We start from the raw sequence: 21,475 nt of genomic DNA, 5'->3' as shown, positions 1-21,475 counted from the left end.
GTGCCCAATCCTATCGTTCATGGTTGATAGGATTCCTTTTTCTCCAGACAATTTTCGGGCTTGTCTTATGAGGTATAAAGGTGCATGAAAATACTGCATCACTTCTTGATGGCTCCATAATTTCGGTAACACTGACAAGACCCTTATTTTGTCGTCTCTCGAACATCCTGCTTCGGTGAACTTTTCTTGAAGCTGCGATATCATCTCATCGAAATATGCAGCCTTGCGCTTCAATTGGTCAAGATTTTCATCTGCTTCAAAATCGAAGATATGCTTTCGTAGCCCTTTTTGTATGTCCAAATATTTCCGTTTGGGGTAACCTGCATTTTTAAGGTTCCTTATAGATACTGGGGAAACGTTAATCCCACCTATTCCTGTGTTCAACATCTCAACACTAGTGCACTAGTTGCGCAATGATGCGATTTGAGTTGAGTGTGAGTGCGGTTTTCGCAAGTTAGAAATTCGAGAGAATTTACGATGCAGTTAGTTGAAATTGGAGTTATAGACGTAATTGCGGTTTAAGAGGGGTGTGCTGAACCGCAAAAGCCTGCTGGAAATAAGAAAATTCTTGAACAAGTCAACAGCATTTAAAATCAGTTGCGCTCAAATATAAATGGCTTCTTCAACAAATGCAGAAAAATAGTGTTAACGCGTATTTCGCAAATTTCTGCTCATTTATTTTAAATATTTTGAGTTGGCAAATGACAGCCTACATACATACACGCTTCACTACAATACAATGTAATGCTCTATTTCAAGAGTAAGTGTTTCCGTACGAGAGGATTGGACAATTTTTGAAAATGCCTTTCAATTTCAAATATATTATCAAGCTTCCACTTTAGTCTAGCGACGTCCGCCGCGGTTATAATTGGAGCGACCACCACCACCGCCACTTCCACCACGACCACCACCACCGCCTCCACGATTGTAATCATTATCGTATCCACGATCTCGATTGTTATCGTAGCCACCACTTCCACCACCTCTATTGTATTGTTGGTCTCCGTAACCTCCTCCGCCACCACCTCCACGATTACTGGATCCGCCAGAACTGTTGCTATGCTGATCACTGTTCGTGTAACCTCGTCCACCACCGCCGTAACCACCGCCGCTATTATTGCTGCTATAAGATTGATTATAATCTAAAAATAATATTGGTTATAATTCCTAGTGTAAAATTTATTTGAATTAAATGAACCTTTTTGTGGTTGTGACCATCCTCCTTGAACACGGCTTGCACCACCGCCACCACCACGGTTTTGTTGGTAATTTCCACTGCCGCTACCGCCACTCTGATTGTAACCGCTTTGATTTCCTTGGCTGTAGCTTCCTGAGCCTTGATTATAGCCACTCTGTTGTTGCTGTTGCTGATAACCTCCGGATTGCTGATGACCACCCTGTTGTTGGAATCCTCCTCCACCACCTCCACGGTTCTGAAATCCACCCTGAAAATGATCATAACCAAAATGTATAACTTACGTTTGAGTCTTTTGCATTGAGATCGACTATTTTACTAGACTTACGGTAGTATCCTACCACAGTTGCAATGGAATTAGAATAAGAAATCAATCAGAAACATAGATACTGCCTTTCAATGAGTATTAATTCAATATGAACAATAAATGCGATAATGGTATGATTATATCATATTGTTGATAGCTAGCAAATGAAACAGGTTTAAACGCTCATTGGTACTTCAAGGCAGAATGCGAATTAGGCACAATTAGTTCATTGTTTCTAAATTAACTTCCAAATCAAGACGCAACGCTATTCATATTTTTAAATGCTTCTACATGTTTTCTAGATTTGTCGTAAAAAAGAGTGCATTGATCAACCACTTACCCGTCCACCGCTGAAACCTCCACGTTGTCCACCGCCGCCGGGACCACCGGTGCTCCGTTGCGTTTGCCATGATGGCATTTCCAGCGGTGGAGGTTTATGCTCGTAGGCCCGCCCACCACGATCCGGTACCCGACCAATAATGTGGCGCTGAATTTTACTCTTGGTGTTCTTTCGAACACTGGCGCTACTTGTTTTCTCGATGATAGCCATAATTTCTCGAGCACCGAGCAGTGCAGCCAGATCCGTATCCTTGCCGCCCGTTTGCAGGGAATCCAGCAGCTTTCGTTTTTCCGCGTATCGCTCGTTCATCTGCCCGTCTTTCCCTTTTACACGTGTGGACCACTTGAAACTCTGTATCGTGACATCCAACCGAGTGAGCAGCATCCTCCGGCGCAAATCGTATTCGATATCCAAATCCTTCTGTAAACTATCCAATCTATTCCATTGCTCCATGGAAAGATTCTTTTTCGGTACAAATAATGGAGTGCTCAGACGTTTTTCACCAGCGATTCGGAAGATATCATCGAAATGAGCATTGATTTTTTCGAACAATACTTTCACCGGAATATTGTTCGGAGGTTTGCCCAAACCCAGAGTAATCGATATATCTTTTAATGCCGATGCCGTGGGGGATTCAAACAGCGTAATGACATTCGCCTTCTCCTTCGGTTTGAATGACTCAATCATTTTGAATGCCATCAACTCGTTGCTCAGATACTCCAACAGCAGTATTTTCGAGTCGTATGTTTGCAGACGGTCTGACACATGCCCTGAGGTGAGATTCGCATATGGACAAGTCAATTCCTTAAGGAACCCTGACAGTTCCAGCACAAAGGTACTGGCGTCTTCGCTTTTCGATATTTTCTCGTCCAATTTTCCTAATACTCGTATTTCATCGGTTAGCCAAATCACCATTTCTTGAAACTCGGCACTTTGAGCACCGGCAGTAATTGCCGTAGAAGCATAGTTGCGATCCAAGAAGGGACCTTCGTATCTATAACGTGTAATTATGTTTGAGTACTTTATTCATTAAGGTTTTTTAATTAATGTTTTGTACCACATGCGAAGGTATTAATATTCAAAAAATACAATAGGTTCTTACCCTACGTTTCTCAGATCATCCAAAATTTGATCCTCCATTCTTGAGACCAGACTACTGCAGCTGTGATTTGCCGGTGAAGCGTCTCTGGGGAAAATAAGTTTTTATAAACGTTAGTTATTATTTAAATTCTGATTATTTTGTATGTACAGAAGGTATAAGATTAAGTATTATTCTATACGACTTAATGAAACATTTTTACCTAATTTCTTCAAATCAATCGGCGATTTTTATTTACTGAAATTGCGACAAGCCAACGCTATGCGCAGAAAACATCCGCAGATGTCACTATGTGTCATCATTTTTTTCGTCAACCGTGTCATCATCAATCATTGTTATGGGCCAAACACAATTGATACGTTTGCGTGCGTTTTGACAGTTTTACCATGGGAAAACTGTCAAAACGCACGCAAACGTATCAATTCAAGACTGAATTTTCAAAACGACTTATCTGCTTTTGTAAACAAAGATTCAAACGACGATTTGACGAATCTGATAGCTCTCCCACGCAAACGAACACCATCAATAGCTAGGTGAAGGCTTCCGCTACCTGTTGATGGTGTTGGTTTTCGTGGGAGAGCTATCAGATTCGTTAAATCGTCGTTTGAATCTTTGTTTACAAAAGCAGATAAGTCGTTTTGAAAATTTAGTCTTGAATTGTGTTTGGCCCATTATTGCGAGAACAGAGAAAACTTCTAATTTTGCGGAGCAAAGAAGAAGAAGAAGATTGAGTGTCGGAAACTTCAAATGACATGCACTGTGCGAAAAGTGTTGATATTCCTTGATATCAAGAATATTCGAGAAGTCTAAAATGTTTCAAAATCGCATAAATACGTTCCGAAATGCCTTGAAAGTACCATAAGGGTTATTTAAAATATATAGCGGCATGTAACACTCGTTTAAAGTTGCATATTTTCTTCGATTTCAATAATCAACATTCACACCGAAAAAATCAACTAACATTATTTTCCGTGCATCTTGTGATTTGACGTTTGCGGAACAGCTTTCCGACGGTCGACCGTCGCAGAGTCTATTATTGCGAGAAAAGAGAAAAATTCTAATTTTGCGTAGCAAAGAAGAAGAAGCAGACTGAGTGTCGGAAACTTCAAAATGGCATGCACTATACGAAAAGTGTTGATATTTCTTGATCTCAAGAAGATTCGAGAAATCTAAAATGTTTCAAAATCACATAAATATATGACAAAATGCCTTTAAAGTATCATGAAACATGTTTAAAAAATATAGTGGCATGAAACACTCGTTCAAAGTTGCATATTCTCGTTGATTTTAATAATCAACATTCACACCGAAAAAATAAACCAAAATTTTTTACCGTGCAACAAGTGATTTGACGTTTGCGGAACAGCTTTCCGACAGTCGACCGTCGGACCCCGGTTCGAATTTTTCAATCTTCTCGCAATATAAGGTTTTACATCAAATAAACATAACCTCAAAAACTCAATCGAATGAACTCAATTTGACATTTATCGGTGGTAGGTTCATGAGGTTCATCCTATCTCCCGCAGCAAGTGGATGAACCCAAGATGAATACACCACTAGGTGTTCCAATCTGCCAAATTCATGATTCAGCCATCTTGGATTTTAGTATGGGAGAGCCAGCCGGTTTGTTTATGTTTTGCACCGAAAATGAATTTTTCACCCCCGCCTTCTTCTCGTCCATAAACTTGGCAGATTGAAACACCTAGCTGTGTATTCATCTTGGATGAACCTCTGTTTATATACAAACCACCGATACCTGTCAAATATGGAAGAAATTCACCAGGACGCAGCCGTGGCTACATACGTGTGACGTCACACTGTGAAACCATATATAGAGTTACGCAAAGAGGATCTTCTTACACTTATTCTGAATGCTGTTCTTGTTATTCTGTTTCTAACTTTCACTTTTGTTCAACCCTTCAAGTGACTTCACGGGAGCGTCCTCTTCTAAAGCTTTTTAATTCGATTACCTAGTCACCCACAGAGTGCAAACGCGTGAGTTTCTTGTTGCTACTTTATTGGGGAATATATTGATGTTTTTTGGAGCTGTTTCTAGATCAAATCTAATACATTTTAATTCATGCGTTTTAATTCGCCAAAAAAATAATCATTTAGGCGATAACAATACTTTCGCCTCACCAACAAGCATTTGTTTACTTTGCTCGATAGGTAGACGGTTTGACAGTTCAATAGGTAGATTTGGCTTTACTCTTTGCGCAACTCTATATATAATAGACTCTGGACCGTCGGACCCTCGTTCGAATTTTTCTATCTTCTCGCAATATATACACTCTGCACGGTATCCAGAATATACTCTTTTAGCTAAAAGCACAGAGAACAGACATGGAGGCTCGAACAAAATTTCTTACGAAACATGTGTAAACAAACACACCGAACCGCAACGCCATCGACGTCGACATTGCAACTCACAATCTCATTTTGACAACACGATGGCGCTGGTATGCTCTTGCATGCATAACGACACTAGCGCACAGTGGCATTTTTTGATGACGCTAGCGCTGATTATGCAGGAGATAACGGCGACATTCCAAAGTTATTTCAAAATGAACAGTAAAAAGTTATCACAACATGGCGAGTGCAGCTTCAACGTCTGTTCTCTGTGCTAAAAGTATGCATATTTTGACGTACACTGAAAATAATGTTGGAGTACCTTTAACCTGGGAGCTGCGGATAGAGTCAAAACGAGTGTCAACGAATCTCCAAAGTAAGCTGTCAAAAAGTATCCATCGCATCGAGAGAGGTTTTGTGCATTTTGAGCACAGCCGAGAGAGTACACGTATAAACCCGGATAAAAATGTACTATTGGCTCAATAGTGTAAACAATTTAATTACCATTCAATGTACGGTATACAATAGGATATGTTGTTTCTTGATGGTTGCACAGATTGTATCAACACTGAGGATACAATACATCAACATATTTCTCTAATGTAACATTATTTGCAATTGTTTTTAAAACGTTTTCGTACATAAGATTCATACATTGATTTTTTCCCTTTAAATTGCATTGTTGAACAGTAAAGCTGTCACCACTGAGAAATCAAAAATCGTATTGTTTTACTATACAAATACAATACAATCCATTGTATTTTGAACAGTTTTGTTCGGATATTTCAACAATATATCAACCATACACTCTATTGTGCGACGAAAAAAATGTATGGAAAAATCTCAGAATTTGTATAGTTACGATACTTAACAACCCGTACATTCTATTGCGAAAACTTCATTTACATTTGAGTAAATGGTTCATAACAATGCATTCTAATGTATTTCTATGGTTTCATTTACAATATAATCTATTGGCAATTTAATGTTATTAATAGTAGTGTTACAATAAATTGAATTGTTATTCTACTGTATTTTTTGTTCGGGAATCAACTCATACTAAATATAGCTCATTTTGAACAAATTTCAATTTTCTGGCGTCATTTCAAATATATCGACGGATTCAATGCAAGTGGAGAGTATGAATTAATTTAATATTCGACACGTTAATTAATACGATGCAGTAAATTAACGAAATCTATTTAATGAATTTTATAAAGATAAACACAATGATATTTCGATGTGAGAAAATCGTAACGTGTATGTTGAACACCGAGAGGAAATTTTCGAGTTTCATGCAAATTATCTTGAAAATTGGATTCGATCGAGTCCGCAGCTCCCAGCCTTTAACTATGCATTTGCTCTTATAATTACTATTTCAGAATATTTTGGAAACAAATAAGGGTCTGTCTCAATTGGATAATTAAACTGAAATTAATCTTAAAAGTGACATTTCAATAATTATCGAATAACCCTGCTCGCAGAGCAAGATTACTTTTGACAGATATCGAATCATTTTCCATCGATGTCCTATTGGAATTGCTGGGTAGCACCAGCCATTCTTATAACGGGGTGAGTTTTTAATTTTCGAGCTGTCACTTTTAAGTTTAATTCTCCAAATGAGACAGACCCTAAGTATATACTTAAAATAACAACACCGTTGTAAATTTTACCACGCTCGTACACAGAAAGAAAAATCATTATTCAAATTAAAAGAAACGTTGGTTAAATTAAAAAGTTGCGTTGGTTCTTTTTCGTAGAGAGTTCCGTATGTTTAGAAAAAAAGTACGAAAACTTTTGTTACACCTAGATTTCAAAAGTGGCATGAGGCTCTGAAAATAAAGGTACAAAACTTTCAAAACAATATTGTGGAACTGTCTGCCAAAATGTAGAAAAAAAAGTTTAGTATTTTCAATTTGAAACGAAGGTTTAGTTTCCCCAAGAAACTTTTTCCCATTTCTCTATTCATGCTTTCTTTTAAAATTTTATGGAGTTGATTTCAGGTTTTATGTTATTATATATTTATTTTGAACTACATTCATTATTTGATTTGTGTTGAATCAAAAGCTAGATTTCAAAATGTGGATGTCCTCAAAATGTCGTGTTTATCATAGTGTTTACATAGCGATCAAATCCGTGTCAATAGCGTAAATCGAGTTCGGCTTATTTGGATTATCTTTTTCCTAGATTTAGATAAGAAAAACATAAGCATTTTTATGTAACATTTAATATTGAGGCATATCAATAACTTTTTCTCACCTGATCTCTCCTTGGTGTTTTTTTGGTTGTTTCCGTCATGGCCGTAGAGCGGGCGTTGCTTTTCCTTATCGCAACGTCGCACAGAATTATGTATCTGTAATTAAATTAATTTATTATTAGCCCATATGAATAAACTGAGTAAATAGACGAGCTCGGTGGTCTAGTGGCTACCGCTTCTGCCTTATAAGCAGGAGGTCGTGGGTTCAATTCCAGGCTCGTCCCTTTCCTACTTTGTATTTCTATCTTAGTTCTTTCTGTGTTTCACGTTCTACCAAAACGATTCCTACTGTTATAACCTTCCACACAATCCCAAAACCTCCCGTGGCACCTATGAGAGGTCGTAGAGTTCTCTGCATCTTTCTTAAGTAGGTGTCTAACAAACCATCCTTCCCCTTCCTCAGCATTCGCAAGGACGTGGCCAGGACAGATCTCGACTATTGGAGAGTGCAATACTTCCATCTAAGAGATAGTGATTAGTCCCAAATCAATATCTGAGGTAACGGATGAAAGTAATGCTACTCTCATACAATAGTCTTGGCTTGTACCACCTACGAATTTGTGCGAATTGCTCAATGCTAATGCTAATGCTAATATGAATAAACTGAGTAAATACTCTTTGCTCAAATCTCTGTGAATATTTACACTTCGACCTCTGTGAATATTCACAGAGATTTGAGTAAAGAGTATTTACTCAGGTTTATTCATATGGGCTATTGTCTGTAGAAAATCTACGGCTGGGGTGTGGAAAATCTAAGGTGAGCACTTCGGCCTATAGTATTTGTACTTACCAACAGCCAACGGGATTCAGGAGCCGAATATCTTGCAGTCAGGATTCTTACTGCAAGCACTTCGCAGATAAATCAAATTTTCTTCAAACTCGTGCGTGAATAAGACAAAAATAAAAATGAGTTGACAACTTATATTGTTGTTGTTTGTCATCGACTTCAAACGATACTGGGCGCATTGACAATTCAACAGTTTTCTAATCAAAAAGTTGTACTTTTAAATCTACACTCAAAGAAAACGAATAAAACTTTTAACCTAGAATTTTTTTTTTTTTTTTTTATTAGCTTTATTAAGGAGACTTGCAGCCATAGGCTGGCTCGCCTCCGAAACCTAGAAATTTAACTTTCACTGAAAACAATTTAACTTTTATTTTAACGTAAATTAGGCAACTTTAAGATACAAAGTACGATATTTTCTGATGCACAATATTATTTTTTTCTGTGATAGTTAAAATAACAACGAAGCATGGTGAAGAAAATTCACAAAACAAACAACATTCTCAGTTCAACATCAAAGTCGCCATACTGCGTGCCGATAGTGTGGAATGAATTTAACGCCATGGATTTATTTATTTTTTCATACAATAAAAATAATCTCTCACTCGGTAAGTATTAGATACAGTTTAATATTTTTCGTGATAATTGGAAAAATAAATTTCCGTCATTTTCATCATACAGATTATCGGATGTGTTTGTTTTATCGACGACGGAGCATATTTTGGCCGCTCTAAAAGTTGTCAAAACTGGCTAGCTCCATTCGCCAAAGGCTCTACAGAGTTTCCGACGTTGATGCAGCTGGCGGTACCAGCAGCCGCTAGAACTACCAGGTTTTCGCCGACAACCTTACCGATACCAAGGAATAATCCGAAGAGTCCTATGACGAAAAGTGATTTTGTTCGTTTGTATCTTCGAGAGAATGCATGTGCTACAGAATATCCAAAATGTCGATATATTTAATACGTTTGTGAATAAAAACGTTTGTGGAAATAATCAAAATTGTGGAAATCTTTTACTTGCCTTCAATATTATATTATCCCAAAATTAACTAAAGTCCCAATTTTATTTTAAATGCCTCAAATGTTTAAATTAAATACTGAAATGTTGGTAATGTAACTATAAAGCATAGTAAATTTTACTGCTAAAGGTTGGTATCGTGTTCAAAAGAAATTTCTTTTTCTATCTCAATCACATGTTAAATTCCGTTCACTGAATCGGAAAAGTAAAGAATCGAAACAAAATTCTTACAGCAGTATCCACATGAAAAGAACAAAAAACAAAATTGGCATTTGTAAGGTTCCCACGCAAAGTACTGGGAGCTGTCACTTTACTTTTGGAAAAATATTCTGTTCGATTATTCCGTAAGTAAAAATGACAATTTGCTCCATGCAGATCAGTTGTCAAAATTCCTCTTGGTAATATCCAGGTTTTTACGCAGGTCATGCTATAAATTTTGAATCACCCCTTCTGACGTTTGCTGTGTCCACTATAATTTTTATGATTTCATCAAAGTATGCTTTGTTATTTTGAAAAATATTGTTTAGGCATGGAAACGTCAACTTGTTTATTGTTTTCATATTCGATTTCAATTTGATCTAATTTGATACGTTTTAAACAAATTTTCTCTTTTTTAGCCTATTCAAGAGCTACTGACCTCGTACTATTATTGAGCACCCTTGGAGCAAGTCATGGCGGAACGGTATCAGACTTCAATCTTTAAAAAAAGGCGCCCTCAAAATATTGCAACATTGTTTCAACTCGCAACTAACTAATTATGCAAAGATTTTCTTCACGTCAACCTCGTCAGATCGATAAATTCATAACTTTCCTGAAGATCTACTGTTTCTGAAAATCTACTACTAATACATATTACTAAGTCGAGTAGCGCACGAGTCGTTATTTTGGCGATTGCTCATCGTTCGACGTCACTAGGGACGCGGATTTCAAGGATGGTCGAAGGGTACGAGTACGATGGTTTCGAATGGTGCTTTGGGGCCGTTCAAAAATTACGTCCAAGGTTTGAGGGGGGGAGGGGGGTCAGAGTTTTGTGACAGTTTGTGACAGGGAGATGGAGGGTGTTCGTCTTATGTGACGTCCATCCACAAGAAAAAATACTGAAAGCATTTAAGGAACAACTTGCATTTTAAAAACATATTCAAACTGTTAGTAAGGGACATAACTCATTATGTTATTGTAAAAATAGTGTACGAAAAAGAAAAACCAAAATAATCGCCAAAATAAAAATGACACATGTACGTACAGGGGGAGGGGGGAGTCAATGATTTGTGACAGTTTGTGACAGGAGGGAGGGAGGCGGGTTGAAAATGCCGAAAAACGATGGACGTAATTTTTGAACGATCCCTTTTCTGTGAATGCCATTTGCCTTTAGATAATGCCGAAGACTACCCAAATTTGAAGAGCAAACTTATCTCTCAACTGTAGGCACGTTTGGCCATTTTACCTCGTTCTGGAATTGATTAAAACCAGATATATTGATGAGATCATTTAGACAGTAATCGGAACAATGGTTGGTAATCTAAATCTCCAGAGTGAGGTGGTCTTCAATTTTACGTGAATGTGGTATCTGATGCTGTTCAGCGCATATAGCGTCCGTGCAGTGGAACGCGGAGAACGTCGATTTTCGATAACCGATTTTTGTAAGCGATTTAATTTTCCAGCTACATATATCAGTTCTAGAGACTTATTCGAATAACAATGGTGGGTTGCCAGAATAAAGAGCATTTCTTATGAATCCGGGGAACTGATTCGAATATATAGATAGAAGTCGTAGAGCATACGCTGTATTATAGGTAGTGTGTTTGTACGCTTTTCCAATACCTACATATGTGCAATTCGGCTGCAGCAAATCTGAAAAGAATAATTATTATTACGTACATACATATTATTAACCTGAAATACCGTGAGACGGAATAAGCTATCGAACATTTTGACAAATTGCTAAACATACTTTTATTCAAAGGTGACTATGATGCTCTGATGAAAGTAGTTCACGGCATCTGTCAATTTGAATCACCCCTTCCCAGATTTATGGCTAGCGTAAAAAGCTGGATTGAACAAAATTCTATAACCTCTCTACTTTTTAAGTGGATACTGGCCTTAAGTTTGTTTGTAAAGTCATGGTAATTATAAGCGCAATTTGTGTTGTTATAAACATGGTACGTAGTCTGCACAAATTTAGTGGCGTTGTGTTTTTAATTTAACCCTACAATATAGTAATTTTAACTGTAATATTCTCAAAAGTGAATAAAAAAATTCTCCCAAAATGAGTAGTCCGGTATTACCGTGCATGAACTGAATCAGTGGTGAATTTGTCCGAATGCATGGTTAATTTAACTGAAAATTCGTGGTTGTTTTAAGGCCCAAATTACCGTAATCCAGTCATTGACAAGAAAACAGCCACGTACTTGTACCACCCCCAGGAAAAAATCCGCCCACTGAGGGGAAAATGCATTCCCCAGCTGAATCGGGGAAGCACTCTTGTTTTAAAACTACATCAACATATAGTGGTGACTTCAATACATCCGTAGGATGCTTCATTTGGATGAATTTCGTAATATTATTTGAAAAAACTGCCTTTTGCAGAAAATATTGCAAAGTTGAAAAAATATTTTTCCAGGAGGGGAAACCGTCGATTTACTCTCACGCTCTCTTATACTTTGCAGATACTCGAAAATCATCGTTCACTGTTGCGTGTTGATTTGTTCTATATGTTATGCTTGTTTTCTCGAATATGTACGTAAACATCAAGCAATAATCTATGAAAATGATGCTTTTCATGCTATTTATTGACACTAAATATTAGATGTGAGCTAGAACTGTAAAAACGCAAGCATTCATAAGCAACGCAGGTTATTTATTTTTTCAAATTTCATGTGTTGATAATGTAATGTAATGCTAAAATAATAATGTAATGCTAAAACGGCATCACTTTTCATGTACACAGAGAGAAGACCGATCATATGGTCATGTAAACAATCCATTGAATCTGGACGAACATTTGAGAAGGTAGTCAACTGCATCATAATTTTACATTCATGTAAAATGCATGTAGGAAATTGTGTAATCAGGAGAAGGATGCACAACAAATCAATCTCAGATGCATGTTTGAAGTTGTTTATGCGTATCACTATAATCTATGCGCTGTACAGGTATTGAAAAGCACGTTAATATTTTGTGGAAATATATAGAGTATGATACCTTTTGAAATGTTTGTGTACTTTGTACAAAATCAGATCTGAGCGAATGAGTAAGCTCTCCGCAAAAAAAAGAAGCGAACAGCAAGAAAAAGAAGTCGATTTGATGTATGACATTTGAACCTTAAAAACGTGGCGTACACGCTTACTTCAGTCCACCCAAATATAGGTGAAGAGTACCTATAATCACCGAAAAGTGCACATACCTAAAGGTTGGTATCGTGTTCAAAAGAAATTTCGTTTTCTATCTCAATCACATGTTAAATTCCGTTCACTGAATCGGAAAAGTAAAGAATCGAAACAAAATTCTTACAACAGTATCCACATGAAAAGAACAAAAAACAAAATTGGCATTTGTAAGGTTCCCACGCAAAGTAATGGGAGCTGTCACTTTACTTTCGGAAAAATGTTCTGCTCGATTATTCCGTAAGTAAAAGTGACAATTTGCTCCATGCAGATCAGTTGTCAAAATTCCTCTTGGTAATATTGAACAAAATTCCGTAACCTCTCTACTTTTTAAGTCGATACTGGCCTTACTCAGGTAACCATTAAGCACTCTAATAAGCCTTATATACATCATATAACAACATTTCAGTGCCTATAAGCTGTATACACAGAGAAACAGACGTCTCACTCAACACATGTTCCATCGTTCACCTTTTCAACGGAAGATTCAATTTTTTGTAGGTGGTCGATCGGCCACCGATGGCGCTTCCATCGATTTTGCTTGTGTTTGACGTTTGCACACTACCGCCATCTGGTTTCCGATTGTCCAATCACAGTGCATTTAGCATTGCGCGATAATGTTTCCGTGGCGATGATTTTGATTGCATTTTGTTCTAAGTGAGACGTCTGTTTCTCTGTGCTGTATATATGATTTTCAAGTGCTAATTAGCAGTATAAACTTCAAGCAGTAAAAGAAGCCGTATATCGGTATATAACGCTTCGATATAATGCTCACCAGCCCTGTGGATACAAGCCGAATAAGGAAATTATTATTACCAATTTAAAGCTACTTTCTATGACGTTTTGGAAGAATCAATAACAACAACACCTAGAGTTTCAATAATAAGAACAACCAGTCTCTTTTACTCGCACTAGAAATCTAGAAATCTTGTGTGAATCTGTCGTGTATGCTTTTCAGTGGTATCTACATAACATGGAGAATGCCGGATAAATGTTTAATGGGCTGTGAATTTTTTCTACGGCAATATTTATTAATCTTCACCTGGAAGATTCTTCTTGAATACAAAAAAGTTCCGTCTACTTATTTACAGATTGTTCCTTAGATTGTTATTGTTTCATTTTCAATGCTTTCTCGTCTATGTTATAAAGGCAGATGAAATCCTTCTGCTTTTTATCCCTTCCCAGCAATACATCTATTCAAATCCGTGATGGATCATATGGTAAACTGAGCGGCCAATCTAAACCAAAACCATCAAACACAGTTCGAGCGTTCAAGCCCGGAGTTAAATATAATAATCAAAAAAAATCATTGAATCCCCAACGGGAAGAAAAAAGAAAGAACGCATTAAAATATAAACAAATATTTTCCATTTAATTTTTTTTCGTTCCCTTCCAACTCGTCTAAAAATTTTGACATTTTGGCATAGGCGTGGAAAAATAGGTAGGGGCAAGCACTATATCAGCCAAATAATTCGCCAAAAGCGGATTTTGAGCAGCACTAAAGAATCTTTTAAGTCTTATAAGTACTGTTGACAGGGTTTTAATGCGACTGTAGAGCCGAAATAAAGTCGATTTTAACGGCTTAATGGTTACTTGGGTAATCATGGGTGAAGTGGCGGTTACCTATATATGGGTAGTTTTCAAAGAAGGAATTTATAGGTGAATTTCACCCAAATTTGGGTGATTATTTTAGCTTTAATTTTGGAATGTCATTTCATTTGGTTCAGAATGTTTAAAATATATATAATTGAATACACAAACATGATGGAATATGGTGGCAGGGTGGCATACCTCGGTCCGGACGGTCCTATACAGCAAAGCGAAGTTAATGTTCTTTCAAATTCTAATCACCTGAACACTGACAAATAACATATGATCAACAACATAATCCCCAGTGCAGTTGTTGGAACCGAGTCATGATGGTCGGAGTGGAAACACACCAATAGCAGCATCGGGTATTAACAATATACATATTTGGCATATCGGGTAGCATTCGAAGCATGGGGTAACGAAATTTAAAACTCCTTGTGAAAATACTCCGTAACTGGCAACAGATGACAATGGATCGGATTTAGGTCAGACCGCGGGTCAGGCATTCTCTTCAGTTGATTATTTTGGTTGTCCAATACTTGGATTCTATCCGCGTCAACTATTGAATACACTTGTTGTGCTGTCCCCTCGAACGTCGAATGTTTGTCCTGCGATAGAAAACGATTTTAAAACCGTGCGTTAATTAGCGTAATATAACTTACTGTTCAGCGAAGCAATGATATGAAAAATAATCAACCGACGTAACCCGTTTAGATTCAACCGTCCGGCTCCAACAACCGTTGAACCAGTAGTATGCATTCGGGATATTCTTGGTTGCCGCAAAGACCAAACAGGATTGCCGTTTCGCAGCAAACTTCATAGTGACTATAGTATAGGTATAGGTATACCTATTTGATTGAGTGGAAATCTTTTCCCAAAATATACATCTGTAAAATTACAATGATGTGATGGAGTTAAATAGAATAACAATCCTCTTATGAAAAAACTTACATGTTATTAGAACAGATACACTGGCTGTGGGTTAGCTAAGCTCCTGTATTCCGTTGGATCAGTGTTCCGAGAACGAGAGAGCAAAAAAAGTCCGGATTCACATCTGGGTCATAGTCGCCTGCTGCTGGAGTTCCTTAGGAGCACACTTAGGGTCTGTCTCAATTGGATAATTAAACTGAAATTAAACTTAAAAGTGACATTTCAATAATTACCAAATAACCCTGCTCGCAGAGCAAGATTAATTTTGACAGATATCGAATCATTTTCCATCGATGTCCTATTGGAATTGCTGGGTAGCACCAGCCATTCTTATAACGGGGTGATTTTATAATTTTCGAACTGTCACTTTTAAGTTTAATTCTCCAAATGAGACAGACCCTTAGGATGTGGGATAACACACTTTCTCCATTACATAGAACATACATATATGCAATAGAACAATCAATTAATAGTTTGGTAATCAACAAGGTTATATTTACTTACCATTATAAGTAATTTAGTTGATTTTGATTCTATTCCATGAGGACAGTTAACAATTTCCCGGAGCTTTCTATCGAAGACTTTTAACATAACAGAAACATAAACAATATTATTTTTTCACCCAAATTTGAGTACGTTTATTCACCCATATATTGGTAAAGTCCCTTTTCTCATAATATGGGTAAAATTGACCAATTTTCTTGGTAAAGTTTATCTATAATATGAGTGAAGCTTTACAAGCTGGAAAAAATAAATTCTAAATAGAATAAATGTTACGCTAAACCGATACTCTCCTGGTTGACCCCATATTCGATTAAGTGGCAACTATACCGGCTTAGTATAACTTCGATTTATATGGCTTTAGTTTAGTGTGACTTTATAATGGATAGTTTATTTTGTCGGGAGATTGAATTGATCGTAGGTGGATTCTGCATCAGTGTTTACAATTCGTAATGATTAATGATCAAATATGTACAAATAATTGTCGGGTGTAAATAAATACAAAGAAAACATTTTATTTTCCGATAGAATAATATTTATACGTATGCACTGTTCTTTTGTTGAGCAGTATTTATCTGATTAATAATCGCGAACAAACAATCGGCTTTTAACGGCTTTTAAATTGGTAACCACAAATTTGAACTCTCAGGGTGGCCATCCGTAGGAATATTTTTTTCTTGATGAACTGCATATACCACTGGGAAGGAAGTCTGTTTTGTTTAGGATCAGGAAATGTCGGGTATCACATGAGAACGGCCACCACAGCAAACGTTCGGATAATGGTACTTGATCTGTCCAGGATGTGTGTGGCGTTGAAGCACTTGAAGGAGGCAGAAGTTTCGCCTGTCTGATACATGGTATTGTAGGCTTCTTGTAGCTCATTTTATAGTGTCCTAAAATAAGGAGATTCAATCATTTTTATAGTTTCTGGTTCGTATAATATTACAACTTACATCCTTCCCGCTGAGGGGGTGTTCAGATGCTAGATGTCTCGATCAAATCCGCCGAAATCAACATGACAGCATCGAAATTTTTGCTCACTTTGTCCTAAAACTTGAACAGATTTATTTAATCGATTTCGATAGGTATTATTTATAAGTAACTTCCTAGCTGTATTTTAAATAATACCAATATTTTTATTTCACTTACAGAGTGATGGGGATGCAAACTTGACTGCACGTTTTTCTGAAAAGACTGCGAAAATGTGGTGTCGAGTGCTTGGACTTGAAGTACGGCTGCTCGAGTAATCAATTAAAATATATCATTGAGATATCCTAAGATAGGTTAAATTAAAAACATCAATAGTATACTTTCATATACTAAATTCGTTTCAATATCGTTTATTGCCTACAAGTTTAAGATTTAATCTAAACTAGTTTAACTTTATTTCTGAGTGTACATAACCCAAATATGGGTTAAATGAGTACCCATAAATAGGTAAACTGAACTAAGCGTGTAGTCTACAAAATAGTACACTCAGGAAAATCGACACATACTTTATGGCAAAAATCCATGTATTTTTAAATATGCATATCATGCGTCGACACATACTTAATTGCATACAAATTCACTCATGGATGCTATGACCCTCATTGATAGTATGTGTGAACACTCATGTAATGCATGCGGGCGCATGGAATATATGTGTCGAAAATATGGAATCCATTTCGCTACCCCTATTGCAAAAATCCATGTGTAAACTCATGAATATAATGCGGAGTTTTTTTGTCAGTGTAATTGTATAAAGTTGTTCGGATGATTAAAACCATCATGACGAAAGCAAGTTTAGTTAATAATACAACCGCTTGGCGGCGCTAGTGTATTGGAAATAAACTGATAGGTCAGGGATCTCAAAATATGTAAATCTGGAATTTTTAGAATATTGCCGCCTTCTACAAAGTTGTTCGGGTGGTCAAAACCATTATGACCAACGCAGGTTTAGATTAAGATATAACCGCTTGGTGGCGCTAGTGTATAAGAAATAACCTGCTAGGTTGAATATTTCGAAAACTGAAATTTTTAGAATATTGCCGTATTCCACAAAGTTGTTCGGGTGGTGAAAACCGTCATGATGCAAGCAAGTTTAGCAAGCAAGCAAGTCTCAAATTTTCAGAATATTGCCGTATTATACAAAGTTACTTGCCATAAGACGAGTTCGTACAACTCCGTTTAATTCCACCACTTGGTTTTACCTTTGACAGATACTTATTTCGACTTCTACAGTAAGGCCATCTTCAGTGTCTTGTACTTGACTCGATTCGACTCATATACATTGGATTTTCCTGTACCGACCTGAAGAAAATAGCTTTGTCTAGTGTGCTGAGGTGAAAATATTGCAACAAATTTGAAACTAGCCTAGATACAGTCGGGACAGGAACCAATAACCGGGACGTGATTGTCCCGAAGAACCGATTAAAAATTCATGCAACCCAGAAGAGCTCACGAGACCAGCACCGCCAGAGGCGCTAGTGTATTTTACTCACATTTTGGTAAATTTATTTGAAAGTGTTTTGGTAAGTGTAGACTTTTTTGCTGTGAGTTTTGACAGATTTCTGTCTGAGGTAATAACCTCAATCTTTGCGTTTATTTTATTTACGGTTCCCGGACCTAAAAATCTGGCCAAGTTTCTCTTTCGTACACCGTCGCAGAACGATTCCGAACTCGATCCTGGAATCAATTATCTCAATCTACCCGTAATGGTCTTATCTTTAAATCTTTTAAAAATGAACAAAGCGGCTATCCTCGATGTGGTCTACAGTCCAGCGAAATCGATGCTACTGCTGAGTCGTGAAAAGTTAGCTCAATTTTATCGCTTGGACGGTGAAATAGTTCTGGCGGAGGTATACAAAGCGGAATTTGTTACGCAAGAACTGGACCGGTGCATGATCCACCCGCAGTACCGCAGCTACTACAGCGCTACCCCAAGGCTCTGGCTGACTAGAGTTCAAACGTGTTGGTGCTATATGCCCTGCGTCGGAAGTGCAAAGTGCTGGCCGAGCTGTGGATAATGCGAGGCCAAAACCGTCACCGGGACTAATACACTGCGGTGAAGGAAAGTTACTGCAAACGAGTTACCAGGAAGGTATGTCACAAATTTGTAGCTTGGATTTAGTCATCCTCGGTTGATAGTTTTTCTCATGATGTTTAAACCGAAACAATAATCCCAGACAGCTGAAATTATCTCCAGTGTATACCCTCCTGCTGATTTTGGAAACTCGCAACCACAAACCATTTTACGTTTCATTTTTCCGCAGCTCTGGAGGAGTTTAACTTCACCGCTATCGGAGAACTCCGCCTTTGGATCTCTTTTATTTTGCATTTATCCGGAACATCACCGACAAACGCTCCCTAATGAAGCTGGACGATGGAGCAAGTTGCCACTCAATTACCCATTGCAACCGGACACGATGATCTGTTTGCGTTCCGCGAAGTCATAGCGGAATCGCAAACTTGTCGACTACTTTGTTACAATTCCCCATCGAGAAAGACAATGGAACAGCATATAATTTCAGCATGGCTTTCAAGGCTTCACAGCACGAAAATAATCGAATGCCATTAGTGTTACCTAATTTTACGTGGAATCAAGGCACAAACCTTCTGCACCGCACAGTAAAGTGTAAAAGTAGAATTGGCAGCTCCTTAGAAGATAACGAATACGCTGGATGTACCGAAATCGTCCCAACAACATGACGACTCGAAATGTGAAAGAAACATCGTCAAGTAACTAGTCCATTTCATAAATGTAGTTGATTAATATAAATATGTCTATCGAACACATTGAAGACCCGAAATTCATGAACAAGTTTTTACAGAAAGATTTAAAAATTACTTACATAGGGGGAATGACGGCTTTGGCAGGTTTTGTTCTATTATTGGCAAGGGGTTTTTTATGACTTACTAGGCTTAAATTTGGCCTAAACATTCTTTGCATATCAAAAAATATTGTGGCCAAATTTCATAAAATTTGGTCGACAAAAACCCCCCTGCCAATAATAGAACAAAACCTGCCAAAGCCGTCTTTCCCCCTATTTATCAATTATGCTATTGCTAATGAATTGCTCTGAACATGGGTCATAGAAGAGATGATCCAAAGCGCAAAAGGCTGTCGAGAATATTATAGTCTATGCTATATATTTTTTTATTTATCGTACCAACTATGTTAAGTGGTTGGATAGTAAGGAGAGAAGTAAGAAAGAAAAGGAAGTAGGAAAAGTAAGATAAAGATGGAAGAAGGAATAATGATTTAGCAAGATCAAGCAAGGAAGAAGTAAATGGCAGAAGGAGAGAGAAGACGGAAGAAGGAAGAAAGAAAAAAGATGAAAGATTGAAGAAAACAGAAGAAAGAAGAAGGAAAAAGTAAGATAAAGATAAGACAAGAACCATCGACACAGTTTGCTGTTTGTTCCAAGTTCTACAATTGCAAAACCTGCGGTGCATCGTATGGCCTGGAAGAACTTGTACGAAAGCTAATTGGCCATGTGGCACAAAATAAAACCCTATTCCCGAACATAAAATGTGTGCCCACCGCCTCCAACACCGGCTTGCAGCAACGGAAGATAAGGTTACAGCGGTGCTAGCACATTAAATAATATTGTCGCGTAAAATGCACGATGACATTTATTCAATAAATATTATATTTACAATTATATTCACTTCAAAATGAACTTTTGTTGGGAGGCCCGAAGATCCATATTGTTACACATAATCGATTCAGCTCGACAAATTTATTGATTGCCTCCTTGGTTGCTAAGTTGCTTGATTGATTGGTATGGTATAGCTTGCTTGAATGGTTGAATGGTTGGTTGCTTGATTGGTTGACTGGTTGCTTGATTTGTTAGTTGGTTGAATGGTTGTTTGCATAATTGGTTGATTAATAGCTTAATTGATTGATTGGTTGGTTAGTTGATTAGTTGTTTTGTTGGTTGCTTGAATGGTTGATTGGTTGGTTGCTTGATTTGTTGATTAGTTGGTTGGTTGATTAGTTGATTGCTGGATTAGTTGATTGATTGATGGTTGATTGCTAATTTGGTTGATTGGTTGCTTTACTGGTTGATTGATTGGTTGTGGTTATTTAGTTGATTGGTTGCTTGATTGGTTGGTCGGCTGATTAGTTGATAAGTTGTTTTGTTGATTGCTTGGTTGCTTGATTGTTTAGATGATTATTTGGTTGGTTGCTGTTTAATTTGTTAGTTGGTAGTATGGTTGATTGGTTGGTTGCTTGATTGGTTAGTCGGCTGGTTAGTTGATTAGTTGTTTTATTGGTTGCTTGTTTAATAAGTAATTTGGTAACATGCTTTATTGGTTAGTTGATTGATTGGTTATTTAGTTGCTGCTTGATTTGTTAGTTGGAAGAATGGTTGAATGGTTGGTTGCTTCATTGTTAATTGGGTTGTTTAGCAAAGAAAAATATGAGGTTTTTTATAGTTTAACATAAAGAGCATGTTGTCCTGATCTCCAACATTTTTTTATTTTGTTTGTAAACCTTTTATTTACATTTTTATACAGCAAACAATAAGCCATTTCAATCGATAGAATGACACTAACATTCATAGAATGACATTGGGCCCATGCAGCATAAGAACAAATTTTTAGTCCCATACAAATTTAAAATGCAAATTAAAAATAGTTCAGGGGCGCCATAAATTCTGAAAAATTAAGGTTCAGCTCATATTTTTATGAAGATTTAGAATATGTAAAAACATATATACCCCTAAACAACCCAA

At 37.2% G+C, this 21,475-nt stretch overlaps 1 protein-coding gene and 2 long non-coding RNA genes across 3 annotated transcripts; all 3 read right to left on the bottom strand.

Moving 5' to 3' along the window:
* Positions 1–640: 640 nt before the first annotated feature.
* LOC134219745 (protein FAM98B) lies at positions 641–3,266 on the bottom strand. The gene is made up of 5 exons (XM_062698610.1): positions 3,144–3,266; positions 2,945–3,028; positions 1,843–2,836; positions 1,199–1,445; positions 641–1,142 (listed from the first exon to the last, which is right to left on the bottom strand). Exons 2-5 carry the CDS (start codon positions 2,980–2,982, stop codon positions 844–846), a joined length of 1,578 nt encoding a protein of 525 aa, XP_062554594.1. The 5' UTR covers positions 2,983–3,028; positions 3,144–3,266; the 3' UTR covers positions 641–843.
* Positions 3,267–7,334: 4,068 nt separating this feature from the next.
* Positions 7,335–8,778, bottom strand: LOC134224294 (uncharacterized). Its single transcript, XR_009982899.1, has 4 exons — positions 8,666–8,778; positions 8,338–8,590; positions 7,550–7,643; positions 7,335–7,473 (listed from the first exon to the last, which is right to left on the bottom strand). It is a non-coding gene; the product is annotated as an uncharacterized LOC134224294 (long non-coding RNA).
* Positions 8,779–14,479: 5,701 nt separating this feature from the next.
* LOC134224293 (uncharacterized) lies at positions 14,480–15,591 on the bottom strand. The gene is made up of 3 exons (XR_009982898.1): positions 15,273–15,591; positions 14,984–15,208; positions 14,480–14,929 (listed from the first exon to the last, which is right to left on the bottom strand). It is a non-coding gene; the product is annotated as an uncharacterized LOC134224293 (long non-coding RNA).
* Between the last annotated feature and the right edge of the window lie 5,884 nt (positions 15,592–21,475).

This window comes from Armigeres subalbatus, chromosome 3 (assembly GCF_024139115.2).
Source record: "Armigeres subalbatus isolate Guangzhou_Male chromosome 3, GZ_Asu_2, whole genome shotgun sequence".
NCBI lineage: Eukaryota > Metazoa > Arthropoda > Insecta > Diptera > Culicidae > Armigeres > Armigeres subalbatus.
The sequence above is the reverse complement of the archived record's forward strand: the minus strand, read 5'-3'. Positions and strand labels throughout refer to the sequence as shown.